The sequence below is a fragment of the Falco rusticolus genome, chromosome 4, assembly GCF_015220075.1.
Source record: "Falco rusticolus isolate bFalRus1 chromosome 4, bFalRus1.pri, whole genome shotgun sequence".
Lineage (NCBI taxonomy): Eukaryota > Metazoa > Chordata > Aves > Falconiformes > Falconidae > Falco > Falco rusticolus.
In genome coordinates this window covers 10,814,490-10,830,780 of record NC_051190.1, presented here as the reverse complement: position 1 = coordinate 10,830,780, position 16,291 = coordinate 10,814,490, and the positions used below count along the sequence as shown (strand labels likewise).

The 16,291-nt window shown below is 48.9% G+C and overlaps 1 protein-coding gene and 1 long non-coding RNA gene across 2 annotated transcripts; one reads left to right on the top strand and one right to left on the bottom strand.

Moving 5' to 3' along the window:
• Positions 1–4,152: 4,152 nt before the first annotated feature.
• On the bottom strand, positions 4,153–4,815 carry DNAJB8 (DnaJ heat shock protein family (Hsp40) member B8). Its single transcript, XM_037387231.1, is given in 1 exon segment — positions 4,153–4,815. A coding segment is annotated over 1 exon segment (663 nt).
• Positions 4,816–10,001: 5,186 nt separating this feature from the next.
• Positions 10,002–15,908, top strand: LOC119146140. The gene is made up of 4 exons (XR_005103646.1): positions 10,002–10,120; positions 10,356–10,486; positions 11,567–11,679; positions 15,828–15,908. It is a non-coding gene; the product is annotated as an uncharacterized LOC119146140 (long non-coding RNA).
• Positions 15,909–16,291: the final 383 nt, after the last annotated feature.

Here is a 16,291-nt window from a genome sequence, read left to right as displayed (position 1 = left end):
CTTAGAGAGTTGGGTGGTCTCATGCTCACTCTTCCTCACTGGTCCCATTTAATTCTAACGTCACTTTTCTTGGCAAGGAAAGCCTACAGGCCTGAAATATGGCTGCAAAAGCCACCGCGTAGCTGTTGTCTTTTAGGGGTTCCTGTTAAATAGGAACAGATCTGTGTTGGAGTTTCACCGAAGAAGGAGGGAGCATCGAGGAGGGATTTAAGTAGCTGAGGCTAGAGGAGGAAAGAAGGGAGCAAAAGGAAGAAAGAAAAAGAGGTCAACTCAAAAAACAAAACTAGTTTGCATCTGAGGGTATTGCAGGAGTAAATGTCATGTCGGTTGCCCCACAAAAGGCACTGATGGCTGCAAAGCCCATCTTGGTAGCAAGGCCCTTCCCAAGAAGCAGCCTGCAGAGATCAGCCCTGGCTGTGTCCAGCACCTGGGGGGCTGCGGATGGGACTAGTGTCTGCAGGGATGGTGAGGGAGCGAAGGGATCCATCTAATGCACCCGTCTATCAGATTAGGCTGTCAAGAAACCAAACCGTTTCCATCACTGTCTGAGGAGAGACTTTTACTCCTTGCTTAATGGGATGGCAGTCCTGTTGTTGCCACTCCAGGGAGAGGGGCCACTGCCACCACAGTGTGCAGCAGGCTGCGAGTTTAAAATCCTATTAGGCAGAGACCAACATTTGCAAAAAGAAAGCAGGTATCCCCTAGTGGGGATTTAAAGATGTTTAGACGTAATTTGATTTTCCAAGCAGATGTCATTATTGTTAAACAGTTGCCCACTTGATATGTTCAAGTTGTTGGCTGTAATTGCTAAAATTAGCAGGTCTGCATAGAGCAAAGGTCAGTCGGTTAATATTGTGATTTAGTATTTTATGAAGTAATTCCAAATGCTTTTATGTATGTTTTTGTTTTTGCAGCCTAAGTCCACATTAAAGTAGTTGTGGGGCCTGCTAATAAAATAATGACTCAACCTCTCCACGCAGGCTGCCGGCTGGGCTCAGTGGCGATGCTCAAGCCGCCTTCGCTCCCTGTTTTTCCCGGTGCCACAGGCCAGCCAGAGCCACGGGCTTGGGTCTGGTGCTGCAGTCAAACAGGAGGCCTCGAGCTACCCCACAAGGTGATGTGTTCAAGCAGAGCTGGTGCTTGAAATAAGCCCATCAAGTCCAGCAGTGGCTGGAAGGATGAGGGGCTGGTTCCCATCAGCAGCTGAGCAGAAGGCTCTGCCGTGGGTACCTGTGGTCCTCACAGGTGAATCGACTAGACGTGCAAGTGCATGCAAGCACCTTCAGCCATGGACACACCTGAAAGGCATACTACTGACCAGGAAAGGTCCCAAAACAGAGCTTTTTAGAGGGAAGATGCATTTCTGGAAGAGGAACAGAGAGCTGGAACTGGGCGAGGCAAAGACTCCTGGGTTGTGCTGTGGCTGGACATCTGGCGCTGCCTCCTCTGGCACTGCGGTTGCAAAATGGCATAAGAAAAAGCTTTAAAAAAACTCCTTGAAGGTGTTAATGTTTTGCTGGCAGGCTCAGTGGTAGCCTGACCCCCTGTCCTGGGACAGGCAAGGGTTCTTTTCCAAGGCAAGGTTTGCTGGGGTTAATTTATCTTTCTCTATAATGGACACAGCCCATTTCCGTGGGTGGTTTGGGCACACCTGGCGGATTTCTTGCTATTGCAAGAATGCAGGACTTTGCTAACACAGTCTGACCTGCTGTCTTACCACCAGCCCTTTATGGTCGTCTTTTTTTTCTTTTTTTAAAAAAATCTCAGATCTTTTGTTCACAGAAAGTGCATGGGGGAGACCTGCAGTGCACGGGCAGAAGTGGAAGAAGATCTGCAGGTCCTCCTGGACATGACACTTACTGGGTGAGCTGGGTCCCTTCCTAATCCATGTTCCCGTATTCCTAACAACAGGTTTTGGTATGCACAGCTGACAGAGCTGCCCCAGGAGCTCTCTGCTGCTGCAAGCGGCAATGGAAATGCTCTGACCCAAGGATGGGAAAAGGAAGCACTTGCACTTAGATGCTGCCTTAGATACTAATACAAGAGAGGGAATTGCTGACCCACAGCAGGACAGGTCTAAAAGGTGTGTAGATCTGCATATCTTGATCTCAGATCAAGAAATACCGATGTGCATACATAAAAATATCCCATTAGAGATGATACTGAAGCAAAGTTTTAGCTCTAGCAAGATGAAAATGTTGAGAAGCTGGGAATTCAACTCTGGTCCAGATTTCAAAACATGTTATTTTGATCAAAGACCATGTCAGTTTCCGATCCAAAATGTGCAGTTTGGTTTGTTGTTGTTGTTGGGTTGTTTTTTTTTTTACCTTGGACTTCCTCTGAAGTAGCATAAGGTAAATTCAAGAAGCCATCTCAGTTGAACATGGTGTCCACAGAGAGAGTATCAGTAGCAATATTTACTTGTGTTTGCTCTCACCAAAATAATCTTTCTGTACCAAGTCCCTTAAATCTTCACAATCCTTGGAGTCCCAATGCTTGCAGGACTGCTGATGGTCCCAAACTGGAGGAGCAGCAGACACAGTTTGTCCCCACACTGAGGTTTTCCCTGTTCCCATCACCACTGGCCTCCCTCCATGAACTCAGCATGCACTTAAGATTTCTACTTGCCCCCCAGTACTGTGCCTTTTTCTTACTGGGAGAGGGACTTAACAGTCCTTAACGTAGTAAATACAGTTTTGGTCTGTTTTTCCAAGCTGGACATGGTTATCAGTTGCTAAGGAAAGTGATTTAAGCTGCATTTTTCTTTTCAAAAGTAAAAGGTTTCAATTAATGCATGCAGTATTCTGGCTAATTCAACTTACTGCTTAGTATTTGGAGTCCTTTACTAGTACCATTACCTCGCAGTCTCCTTCAAAGCTTGGGAGTCTGTTATTCCCATTTTACAGCAGAGGAAACAGATGCAAAGACCTGCCCAAACGCAGGCAGCAATTGCAATCTGGATTAGAGTGAAAACGTCCCTGAAAGCTAGTTCCAGTCTCCAGGGAGACATCAGTGAGCAGGGCAAGCTGGGAAACTCAAGGGGATGTAGCGTGGGACCGAAAATAGGAGACGTGTAAGATTTTAAATGCCTAAGGTGATCTGGCCAAGCAAGAAACAAGGCTCAGCAGTTCATGTTAGCACAGGGGAGGGTGGAAATGTGGGGAGCGTGTTCCTTAGCTCACTGGAGGACGAAAGCAGCATGCTGGCTGGCTGTGCAAGAAATGCATTGTGAACCAGCTCTTACAGCTGTGAGCAAGACAATAAGGATGGTAAAGCACCATCTAAGTCCCCGCATCCAGCTTTGCACAAAGAGGGAGTTAAACTCAGCCCCCTGGAATCTGTTTGCTCATGGTTTGAATTTAGCTCTTTTTGTTTAAACGACTCCAAGCAGAAAGGGACCATAGGTTGTCCCAGACCAAGAGCCATATTCACCTTCTCCCAGCTCACTTTCAGCCCCCAAGCTACGCAGTGCTTCCATCAGGGTCTCTGGTCATAATTTTGCCAGCATTCTCAAGAAAGCCCCCATTTTCTTCTACAGCTTGGGGAATGACATTTTCTTCTTTCCTTTGTTTTTTCCTATGCCAGTCCCTCTCCTCTAGGCTCTGCATGACCCACTGAACCTCCCCCACCTTCTTGCCTGTGTACAAAACCCCTTTTCAATGAATATGCATCTTCTGATGCACCAAAGGTAGGATATTCTTCACTCAGCCTCAGGGATGTGTATGAGGGACATGCAAGTCTTTATTCTTCCAGCTAGTAGACTTCAAGACTGGCATTTCAAGGAGTGGAAAGAGGACCTATAGCTTGTCACAGAGCTCTCTTACCTGCCCATCAACCAGCCTGTCTCCTCTTGCTATATTAATCAACTTGACCTCTTTGGCAAACTGGCAAGGTTGCTTTCACATATATCTACTATACCTATTTAGTGAACAAGCACTATCTATCACTTGCACAGAGTTACTAGGGTCCCACTCCTCAGTTTAATGCAACTCCATATCTTTAGCTGTAAAGTATTTGTTCCCAACCACTGAGAAGTCTGCATTGGCTGCGTCATGGACTTAGCATTTATTAATACTGCTTGTAGTAGATCCTGTCCATTGAGCTATGAGAGCATGTCCCACAGCTTGCACTTCATGCTTGTTCTGGGGTACATTATATCTTCAGGTGGTCTCTCCCATTTATTGTCACAGACCTCATCTGGCCGTCTTCTTCCATACCTATTCTCTCCTGCCTGTTCTCAATGATTTTCCCGATGGTGATCCTCTTGCCATTGATCGCTTCAGTAATAGTTAACGCTGATCTGACACAGTGCAGCCCAGCTGTGCCCTCAGCAAAGGAGGAGGTGGGCTGCTTGCTGGGGCTGAACAAATTCCGTGGCATAAATGACTCCATAAAGTCAGAAAACAGGCTGGAGCTTCTTCCTCTTCCAATTGTCCTGTGCCAGTTCTCGCCATTGTTTCTGATGTTGCCGAAGGGGTCCCAGAAAACATGTACAAAGGGATCCATCCCTCTAAAGATCTCCTTGAAGTCATGGAATACATAGGGGGAATCAAAGGAACTTTCATGACCCGCTGTGGCACTTCTTTCTCTGTGGGATCTGCTCTTTTTAACAGACCTGTCATAGAGCAATCATTTCTGAGGGTCAGGCAAAACCTTGTATGCCTCACCAACTGCTTTGAATTTCTTTTCAGCTTCTTCCCTGTTGCTGGGATTCTTATCAGGATGCCATTTCAGTGCCAGTTTGTGGTAGGATTTCTTAACATCATCCTGTGAGGCACTTTTTTGCAGTCCAAGGACTTTGTAATAATCCACCATTGCAAAGGAAAGGTGGTGCTGTTTGGAAGATGCCTGGTACCTCTCTCCCACCAAGGATGTGAAGCCCAGGGATGACCAGTATGCAGGGACTCCTGGACACCTGCTGTGGCTGCGCTCCTGAGGCATGAGTAGATGTTCACTTCATCCCTTGATCTGCTCCATCCTTTTGCATCGTGAGGCCCCAGAGTGCTGCTTGGCCACTGTTTGCTCACAAACGGTGGGTGAGATTGTGAGCTGGTGTAGTGCTAATGTTACATATGACTTTGTCAGATTACTTTTTTGCCTGTACCTGCCCAAAAATGGGATTCTCAGATGCTCTCTGTGGTTTCATGTGCAGTCCACGGAAGTGTGGTATAGGGAGGTCATATTTCTCTGTTGGGGCATAATACCCTATAGGAACAGCTATAGGAAAGCTGTTTGCAGCTTGGCTACCCACAGTTTGTGGAGAGCATTGACAAATTGGAACAGGCTCAGGGAAGAGTCGTAAAATACGGTTAAAGTTTGGAAAATATGTTCTGGAATGAGGTAGTCGGGGAAGGTATCTTGGTATTAAGAGGAAGTTCAATGCCAGCTTCATCATAGTCTGTAAGAACCTGCATGGGAACAGCAATTCAGTGGCACAGGGATCTCCAGGCTCCCAGACAAAGCAGTTGGAAGGTGGCATTGGCCAAATTTAAACTCAAAATACATTGCACGTCCTTCATTATGAAGGTAATGAATCATTAGAACCTCCTCATGTGGCCATTTTCAAACCCAGGGTGGGCCTTTTTCCTAAAATCGTGATCAGATGACCATCATGATCTCTTTTGAATTTATAGCCAAACCTAACACTTCCAGAAGAGCTTAGCTCTCATGTTGGTACCAAATTAAATGCCCAGAATGAAGCTCATTAGCTGCCTTAGCCTCTTTTCCACATGCTTGTTTTGATAATCTGTCCCAAGTTGTATGCATGTGCAATAGGGATGCCCCATGAACTACATACAGACAAGTTCAGCTTTAGGAGTTGAACTTAGACGATAGTTTGGGGCTATCCTGCATCTGTTTCTGTTCCCTGGATTTGCAATTCCTGTTTGGAAATGCAATATCCTTACAGAGAACCATTGCATGAAGGAGGTCTCCAAGGAAGTGCCGGCAAGGAGAACTCATCTGTGTGTTACACAGCATCGTAAACACCTACTAATAGCAGCGTGTGTTGCAGATCACTGCCCTCATCTCCATTATCCCACATTATGGGAAGGAGTCAAGAGCTGGCCAGACCAAAGACCATATGCACAGCATACGAGCTGACTGCTGTCCTAACCTACATCGTACGTGTGGGGCCCAGAAGCCAAGGGGCTGCCACGTCAGCCCGTAGAAAGCGATGTGACAGAGGAAGGATGAAAGGCAATTGAGCTGACGTGTTGGGGAAGGGCTTTGTTTTGCTGGTTTTCTCACTGGTCAGCGATGGGTCAGTAGTATGGAGGTACTTGGCATGCTCCTGCAATAAAAGTTACTGTAAGGCACCACGGCACTGGTCTGGAGGCTGGAGATGAAGGGGGTGCAAAGGACCTCTTGGTCCCGTGGGTTCACCTTTCTGGGGAGATCTTTGCTTTTCTTCTTTTTGCACAGAGGAGGTCTTCTTAACTACAGGGTGGTTGTGCCACGTGAATTATTTTTCTGCTGGGTGTTGTTTGTACTGTAGCAATGGCAAAAGTTCATCTGGACCCAACAGCAAGCTTCTGCTGCCCGTTTGAACTCAGAGGGCTCGTCACCCTCCCAGTGCATCCCAAAGTGCTCTTCGGCACTGAGGGGCTTCATGGCTCACTCACACGGTAGTGCCTTGCTTGAAATCTTCACCAAGGGGGCTCATTTACTTGGGCTAGTGTTTTTTAGGATTGTGCATTGGACTTGAGGATATCCAAGCTTACCACCCACAAGCCCGTGAAAGGTGCCATCAGCTCCTAGCCACTGTCAGCACCGTCCATTTTCAGATGCTTAGCAAAAATTTCAAGACCAATTGCTCTTCCTACTCTCTGTCACCCAGAAGGGAAAACAGGACATCAGAAAAGCCTGTTGGAGGGTGCCAGGCCACTTATCTACAGCAGGGAGTAGGGCTGTGCATGGAAGGAAGGAGGTGGCTCTGCCCTGTGCTGTCGCTTTGCAAAGCATCTCCTCCCGTACTTGCTTTTGATGATGAAAGCCCATCTCAGGCTGGCTGGCGCACTGGATTATCTGTCTTGGATTTAGTGTGTCCTACCCATCTGAAAAGTAGGGAGTGTTTTGCTCCTGTCATCCCCAAATGGAGGACGCTCACTGCCTGTCTGTCTGCTGCCTGCAGCAGGCGTCAGAGATTAGCAGCCATTCAAGAAAGGCCACTGCTGTGAGCCAAAAGGGTTTCAAGAAAAAAAGAAAGGGTCGAGGAGAGGCAGGGAGAAAGGGAAGTGAGAGAGACATGCACACATCAAGTAACTAGACCCAAACTAGCCTGGCAGTCCCATCCCTAGAAACCAAGGCTTTGAAATGAGAAATGTTTTTCGTATCTTAAATCTCAAGTACAAACAATAAAAACCAGCCCAGACTGTGTTCTTTGAAGAGAAAGTACGAGTGACCTGAACACTGGTTATCAGCAGCGTCATTAAGATAAACCCTTAACATGATTTAAAGCATCCGAAACTGAAGGCAGCACTTTCAGATACTAACAAAATGGTCTGACATTGGGGATGAAAATCAATAGTAATCTGATGTCACTAAAAATACTCAAAAGTGTCCCATGGCTGATGGAGGTGAGATTAGTGTAAATATTTGTATTCTAATCAGTGGCACGCGAGGGCTGGAGGCGGCCTTTCTGTCTATTTAATTAATGGAGTAGCTTTTTAAAAGGATCCTAATCATATGTGATTGTATCTGCTTATCAACATTTTTGCTAATTAGATGATATGGAGGCAGTCACTCTGCTAATTCCCTCATCCAAACAGCATATCCTGCACAGATAAAGTACAGTCTCTTTTTAATAAGAAACAATCATGAGACAGACTAACCTTAATGGTGCTTATTATCCGAGGATCTTTGGGATTTTCTCTTCTACCCACCCCCTCCTTCCTTTTCCTTCATTCACTGCTTCAGTATGCCAGATGGATGCGGATGCGGCAGTCCCTGTTCCCCCCAGTCCCCCACTTCAGGCACCACCATGTCCAGCCTGCTCTTCCCTTCCAGCCAGGCATCAGGTCTGCAAGGGCAGGGGTTGTCAGCCAGGTCAGGATGGGAAGCAAAACATGGAATACGAAGTAGCAAAATGCCCCGAGCTTTTGGTCACCATGACCACAGGTGACCCCAAGCTTGCAGCCCCAATCCCTGACCTTGCTTTTGGCTCCCCAATGCACCCTGGTCCAGAAAGGAGTGAGCATCTCCAAGTTGTGACAACTTTATATTATTATTAATAATTTTTATTATTATTATTGTTGTTGTTATTATTATATTGGATATTAGGAAAACTTTCTTCACTGAAAGAGTTATCAAGCATTGGAACAGGTTGCCCAGGGAAGTGGTTGAGTTACCCATTCCTGGAGGTATTTAAAAGAGGTGTAGACGTGGCACTTAGGGATACGGTTAGTGGTGGGCTTGGTAGCGTTAGGTTTGTGGTTGGACGCGATGATCTTCAAGGCCTTTTCCAACCTAAATAATTATTATTATTGCTGTTGGGGATTTTTTTTTCTTTCTTCTGTTTTAAAAAGGTCTGAGGGCAGAGGGAGTCTACACGAGTGGTTTCTCACCAGCCCTGTAGATCCTGTGACAAGGCCAGGGTCCTTTTATCTAAACCAATATAAGCTGGAGACATTTGTTCCAAGTCCTTTGGCTATCTAAACAAACATGGGTTGCGCTTCACTCCACCAGTCAAACTGTCATCGGCTTCCTCCCCCTGAGGCAGCCCCATCGGAGGGGACACTGCACTCGCTCTCAGGGGATGGGCGCTTTGGGCTGACCTCCTGCTGGGGGAGCATCTGCCTGACTTCATAAGAAGGTTGAAAACTAAACAGAAAATTTGCCCCAAAGAATGCCTCCTTACCTCCCAAAATATAAAAGCATCATGATAAGGAGAAGCCGTCCCAAATGGGTGTGGGTGCCACCCCAAGAACCTCTGGGTGGACCAGAGGCAGCTGCCGGGGGGTGGTGGTGGTGGTGGTGGGGGTGATAGGTGCCTGGTGTTTAGTTTTGGGATGTCAGGAGTTTGCCTGCTGTTGTTGCAGCTGTGAATGTTGAGCAGAGAAGGCTTAACTGACATGGATCCCTGCCTCCACGGGCAGGAGGGAGGGTCAGTGTGTCCCATGCATTGATCCCGTGTGTTGGGCTCAGCATGGAGGTTAGCTGAGACTTGGGAGATGGGGTGGCTCTGGGGAGGGCTGGCTGGGAGGGACCCCCAGAGGCTGGGAGACATTGCTGAAGGAGGACCCAGATTCCTAAGCCTGCATCCAGCTTTTCTGAGCCTCAGGCTGGGGTTTGAGTCTAAACCGAGGTTCAGACAAGAAGACAACCAGCTTCTAGGTGGTGGTGAGGGGCAAGAACGCCATGAAACCGCTCTTTTTTGAGGTAAGAAGCCAAAGAGGAGGCCTGATCCTACTTAGTGGAGTCAAGGGTGGGCCTAATATTTTTTTTTTTTATGTTAGATCATGCCCTATGCCCAGTCTTGGAAAGCCCAAATGGTGCTGTAACTTGCGTCCATGGACTCTGACTCCAGCAGAATTCAGGGCACTTTGATTTCATTGCCTGGGTCATCTCCATCTGCGCTATCCTCCTCCAGGCATGGCGATGCTGAGGTTGTAGTCAGCAACACAGTTGGCCGGTCCTTCTACTATTCCTCCTTTTTCGCACAGTCCCTGACCATCCTTCCTCTCCGTGCTATGTGCAGGAATTAATTCAATATTGACCACTTTCCCAGAGTGGTTTCCCGTTGCCAGTTCCATGACTGAGGGCTACAACTTGAAAAGAGGAGGGACTTCTGGGCCAAGGATTGCATTGCAAGCCGTTGAGTCCTGGGGCTTAATGAGGCACTGCTTATCAGCGAGCGTGCTTATCTGGAGCCTGCCGACAGTGTACCTGCTCCAGCCCCATCGTGAGCGAACATGTTTTACCACCCAGTTGCAGGGAGCCGGCAGCACGCATGCGGTCAGATGGCACGGTTCAGCTGATGCGTGGTAACTCATGAAGCTGCAGCAACTTTATCACTTCACAACATCCATACATAGCCACAGCCTTGAATCTTCTCAGGGGAAGAAAGGATGATGAGTTACTGTCCTGGGATTTTCTCTCTGTCTCCAGTCAGTGGGAAGTGGTATGTGGAACATTCATTTAATAAACCAGAGGGGAAAAGCTGTAGATCAGCTTCTCATTATTCCAGTGCTGGCTCACGCCATCGCTTGGGTTTGTGCCTGACAGTTCAGTGTGTTATTTGAGGCCACTCAAGCATTCTGCAGAAATGATGCCACCCTCTTCTGAAAGCATGGGGTTCATCCAAACAGGGAGGCCTGCCTCTATTAGTAGGTTTATCAGTGCTAACTTCATCTCAGTTTTAGGGCTCAGTTTGCAAAGGAGGTGCCCACTTTGGAGATCGGTTCCTGTTGAGAGCCACTGCCCCAGCAGGAAAACCTGGAGATGGTTCTTCTCATGTGGACCTCTGAAGTAAAGCAACTCTAGATGGGTAAAAAAGCACTGGTGGGGCTGGTTTGCTGAGGAAGGGGGGAGTCTAAGTGGTACAAAACTTAGGTGAGGGTCCTGGTGATGTGCATGTAGACCGAACCCCTCTGATTAAAAGAAGCAGCATCTTGCTCTGGAAGGTAGGAGGGATTGTAGGGACCACTGTAAGTGATTGTCCCTAGTATTTGCTAGTGTGTTATACCTACATCCAAGAAGGGGCATGGCTGGGCAATCAAGGTAGCAGGTGGGGGACTGATGAATTACAAATTACTTTTCTGGGAGTGAGGAACTGAGGAAGACCCCACATTGAAGCCACCAGGACGAATGTCCTGGTCCTGCCTATGGGCACCTTGTATGTGGGGCTGCCAGGAAGAGTGAAGTTTCCACACTGCCTTGGCAAAGGTTTGGTCTGAGTTTATTGCTGAGATTAAAAGACTGGACAATATAAATTGTAAATGTTATGACTTAAGAGCTCATAAATTCAGTATACAGCCCCATTTCAGAAAGCGTGTGCGCAGTGCAGCCGTGCTGCCTTGGATTCATGAGTTGCCCATGCCCCTGTTGCTCAAACCCAACTCTCCAAAGAGCCCTTCTGCCCTGCCCTGGCTCCTGAGAAGATGCATGTGTGTGTGTGTGCACAGACGGTCAGAAACACAAAACCATACTGCCCAGGGATGCCATCCTTTCTGTGCACGCTGGTTTTGCTGTTTATGTACAGACATGGATTCCTTGCCACTGCTTCAGCCCAGAAAGCAGTGGTAGTGCTGGAGTAGTATTTGCCCATATCTATCTGCAGCAACAGAGCAGGTAGAGGTCTTGAAGATGATGTTGCATTCTCCAGGAGGAGGGACAGTCCCCCCTAGCTGGCGAGCTATCTTTGTTTACCTGGGCTCCAAGTGTCGTCGCTTGGGGCTTGCAAAGGAGCTTTATGGTCTTACACATGTTCCTGTGTGCAGGCAGCTTGAACTGCCTGGGTGAACTGGTCACACACAGTCAGTGGAAGCAGCATTGTCTCTGAGCTGTGGTGGAGACTGCCAGAGTGGGAATGATGGAGCTTTTGACTAATGTACAAGTCCCTCCCCAGGTTTTGCTGTTACCCTGCTTGTGTCCCCCACCCTGGAGCTGGATGGCCCCTGTGAGCAGAAGGCTGACGAAAGCTTTTCAGAGGAGTGGTTAACATGCCGGGCAGTTTCTGGGGTGAGTTATGATGAGGTTTCTACATTTGGGTCATGGCTGTCACTGAGTTTGTCCAGTAAAAAGTTCCTTAAGTAAATGGGTTAGATGTAAGCATCTTTGGCATCATGTGCTTTTTCCTCTTTTCCTGAAAGATGGAGAGGTGAAACTAGCCTACTCTTAGGATTGGTCCATCCCATGCCAAGGATGTAGGTTTTGGTCTGGGAACCCTAACTGAAGCCAACAGGGGAATGCAGCACCCAGTGCCAACCTACTGTCCTGCTAGGAGCAGAGCTTATGACACTGTCTGAGTAGGGGCAGCTGGGGACAAATCCTGGGGGGACACCAGAAGATGCCATGGAATGCCCTTCTCCTCAGTCAAGTGGACCAGCATGCAATACGCATGGAATGGATGGGCTTGGCAGGTGGTTGCCATAGACCTTGTAGCTCCCTGTCCTTGCGCAAGCACGCAGGGGTCAGCGCTTGGGGCAGGCTGTGCTCTGGCTGGTGCCGGGTAAGCCCCAACCTGCTTTTCAGAAGACAGAGCCCTGCAGCCCCCTGTGCACAGGCCCCAGCTGCGAAGGGATGCGTGAGTCAGCGCCGAGCGCTCCCTGGGGTGCCAGGGTTTGTTTTTGGGGTCCAGCACAGGGGACGATGGCAGCACTTGCAAAAATCCACACCAGCCTCTCCCAACAAAACCAAGTCCCCGAGCTCCTGCCAAATTTCTCTGAAAAAAGTGGCTCAGGCCTCCTAGATGGCACGCTCGAGGTTTCCCCTCTCCCAAGGTCCAAGCCTTGACAAGGCAGTTTCAGCAGTGTTTTGGCTCAGAGGTGGCTGTGCAGCACTAGTCCTTTGGAGCAGTATAGGTGCTGAGGGTCGCATTGGATGTACAGCTGGCATTTGCTCATTTTGGAGACCTTTTACCAAATGAGCAACAAGAAAGGAGGTTATATTTTTGAAATCATTTTTAATTACTGTAAAACCCACATTCTTGCTGGTTTGTTTTTCGATCGGACTTGCAGTAAATGTGTCATTAACGTCACAAGAGCACGTGTGAACGTAGGGCTGCGCGTGCAGGTTCACGCATGCACGGCTGGGCAGGCAAGGCTTGGGGTCCCTGCCTAGAGGCACGGTCCTGCCTGAGCAGACTCAGGAACACACTGCATACGCGGGCCAAACCATGCTGCGTTTTCCTATCCTGGCTGAAGTCTATTTGGCAGCGTTCTGGTCTGATGGAACCATCTTCCCTTGCTTCCCTCCACCCAAACCCTGCAAAACTTTGCAAATTCACCTGAAATGTTTGCCATTCCTCAGCACCGTGTTTGTGTGACCCACCATAACTGCCCTTTCCCGGGACTTGGTTCTGAATGTGGAGTAGAGATAACGTTTAACAGGCAAGACCAGATTAAAAGGAGATAAAGGGAATAAGGGGAGGGGGGGCGGGAAGGGAAAGGAGGGAAGGGAGGAGGAATGCAGAGGTATGTGGCTGCATGTTGTACTCTGTTTATGCATAAACAGGCACGCTTATCGATATCCAGATGTAAGCATGTGTGCGGGGTAATATCTCCTGAAACAATAGGCGCTACTCGACGTGGGGAGTGCTGCTGGAGCCTCCCCATCAGATGCTGCCGTGTTATCAGGTTGCAGCAGGCGTTCCCATCTAATGGGGGATCTGAGCCCCGCCAGCTGCACCCGGGGCTTTCAAAGCCTCTCCTCCAGCCTTCAGCCTGCTTTGGCTCTCCGAGGAGGGAGGGCAAGAGGGGACAAAAGGGGCCAAGCATCTCCAGAAGCAATACTTGGTGCACCTGGCTGCCCAGCTTCACACCTCGGCAGGGATGCAGGAGCTGGTGTGGCCACCATGCGTCCGTGGGGCTGGCAGCAGGGTGACACCGAGGACCCAGCCAGCCCTTGCCAGGAGGGGAGATCCCAGCCCGCAGCAAAGCACCCGCTTTGTTCAGTGCGGGACAGATAATGTCAGAGGGGCCACAGCAGCCATTTCACCCCCATCCCCTGCGCTGTGGCAGGACCAGGAGCCAGCCCTGGGGGCAGCGCTGGCAGCCAGGGGCCTTTTCTCTTATTTTCTTCTGTGCTTTTAAGGAAGACTCCAAGAGCAAAAAAAAGCTTACAAAACCTTCTTTCCCCCTGCCTCTCCCTAGCACCAAAAATGCAATGACCACTAATTTTACATGGCTTATAACTGCAAATAGCTCTGGAACTAATTAATTTGACAGTGCGGCGGCTGCCTGTCTTTTTCACCAAAATCAATTAAGGAAACGCACATTTCCCCTTCTCCTCCCTCCCCTCCCCGCACCGCTTTGCAGCGAGGCAGAGGGGAGAAGGGGCAGTGAGGACCAGGCACTGCTTTCCCAGGGCTCCCGGGGGGGTCGGGGTGGGGAGCCGAGCGCAGGAGCACAGCGAAAGGGGATTAACAAGGTGGAGGGAGAGACGCTGCTGCTTCTGCACAAGAGGAGCGGGGATGCTCCCCAGGGACGGGTGGCGGTGGGAAAGCTTGATTGCCACACGCAGCCACGCTGTGCTGCGTTCCTCCCTCCCTCTGTCCCAGCTCCCTGAAGACCCCCATGAATTGTCATTCCTTGCTGGTGCAGGGGGGGATTTGGCTGCCGGGCTCTCGAAGCATTTTTTATTTGCATGGCTAATGAGCCCCTCCAGAAGGGGCTGCAAGGGAGGCAGGTGGGAATTTCGGCACTGTTTGCTTGCCAAGCGAGGGCAGAGGTGTGTGTTAAGAAAGAATCAGCGAGGAATTTAGGGAAGCAAATTTTGCATTTGCGAGAGGCAGTGGTAGAAATTGGAGAGGAGTCTCACGCCATTTTTAAGGCTCCTGGCCTTGGAGGTTTAAAACCACGGCCAGGGAGTGATGGCCAGGAGCGTGCTGGAGGGGTCTGCTGCTCCCTTCTGCTCTAGGCTGGATGCAGGGCAGGAGGGTCTGAGCTGGGGGGTGTTGTATCAGCATCACACTGCTTCCCAAAATATCCAGCAAGAACAGGACCCCGCTCTGCGCTTGTTCTTCTGGTTCTACTTCCAGGTGGAAATGAGAGCCAGGTCTGGGGGAAATGGGTTGGCTGATGCCAGAGCTGTGTGATCATCCAGGTCCCCAAAAACACCCTTTTCAGGGAATGGGAGACAACCATCCTCAGGACACGGTGTCGAGACACCTGGCCAAGCTGGGTAAAACCTCCTGAGCGTTATTTCTGTAAATGCCTCCATTTGGTCCATATCGCCTCCTCCAATCTCTATTGAAATGCCCTTCTATTAATAAATAACTCCATTCTCCATTACCCCATCTCCACAGCTCACGTTGAAGTAACTGGGAATTTGGGTTTGGTTTTTATAGCCATTAGAAATAGATTTTATCTTTATTAAGGGCTTTCTCTCCACCTCCCCAACCTTTGCTCCATTGCACCAAGCACGGCAGCGGCTGGAGCGGAGGAAGCAGGTTCCTGGGCTGAGCTCAGCACAAGGAGAGGAAGGAGAACATCTCCCTTGTTTCAGCCAGGGCAGAAGGGGTTTTGAAGGGCCAGGTTCTTCCCTGTGCGTTGGTGGCCTGTGAGTACATCTCTATAGCATGGCGTAAAGAAAGAGAAAACAAGGGAGAAATTTTGAATGAAGAATATTTAAGAAATCATGTATCTGGAAGACTTAGTTTTCAGGCGTTTGTTTTTTTTTTTTCTTTGTGAGGGTAGATATCTGGCTTGGGAAATACCTATAAGGAAACCTCCCTGAATGCAGTCATGATGCTGAGCGACCACATGAATTTGGGGAAGATTTTCTTTTTTTAACTGTGGCTTGTAAACATTCCCTGGAAAATATTTGAGTTTTGAAGTGCATTGGTTGGTCGTGATTGGGCAGGGAAGTCACAGGGCAGCATTTTTATCCCTGGGTTGGATGGCAGCAGTTTCTGGCAGGGAAATCAGTGCATGTAAATTAGAATTGTGGTTTCCATGAATGCTATCATATATGGGTTGGAAGCTGATTTTCCAAGAGCAATCGTGCCAGGAAAACTTGTGCTCTCACATAGCCCCAGGCAGCAAACACAAGTGACACAAACATGGTGAGGGTGAGTTCATTTACAACTGTGACTGTTCAAAAAGTATTTCTAAAATTTGCCTTCCCTGCTGTTCCTCCCCTGTCCCCCCTTCCTCCTCCCCTTCCAGCTATGCCGGAGTGAGCTAGGAGGTTTGGTATCCAGCCTTACGCAGCGGCTGGTGCTCGGCTGGCGGGATGGGCGCTGAGGCCGGCGTGCACCTGGGCGCAGGTAAGGCTCTGGCAGGGTGGGGACTGGATTCCTTCCCGGCCCCTCTCGGCAAACAGCTCCTGCCCTGGAGCCCTGCGTTCCTCTGCCCTTATCTCCCTGTGCAAGGCAAAGCTATAAATGTTATTGGCCATGAAGTTATTCATCCCCTTCAAAGTTACACATATGCAAAATAGGCTCCCCTGCTAGAAATGGGAGCCTTCTTAGCAAGAGTGTTTAAAGATAGGGGGTTTTATATAAAATTCTCTGAGAAAGAAGTGCATTAACACATAGCAATGTTAATAGCACTCGATCTGTAGAGACCTATTTATGTATATTACCACAGGCAAATGCCCACAGCATTTCTTACAAGGTAAATATACTCTT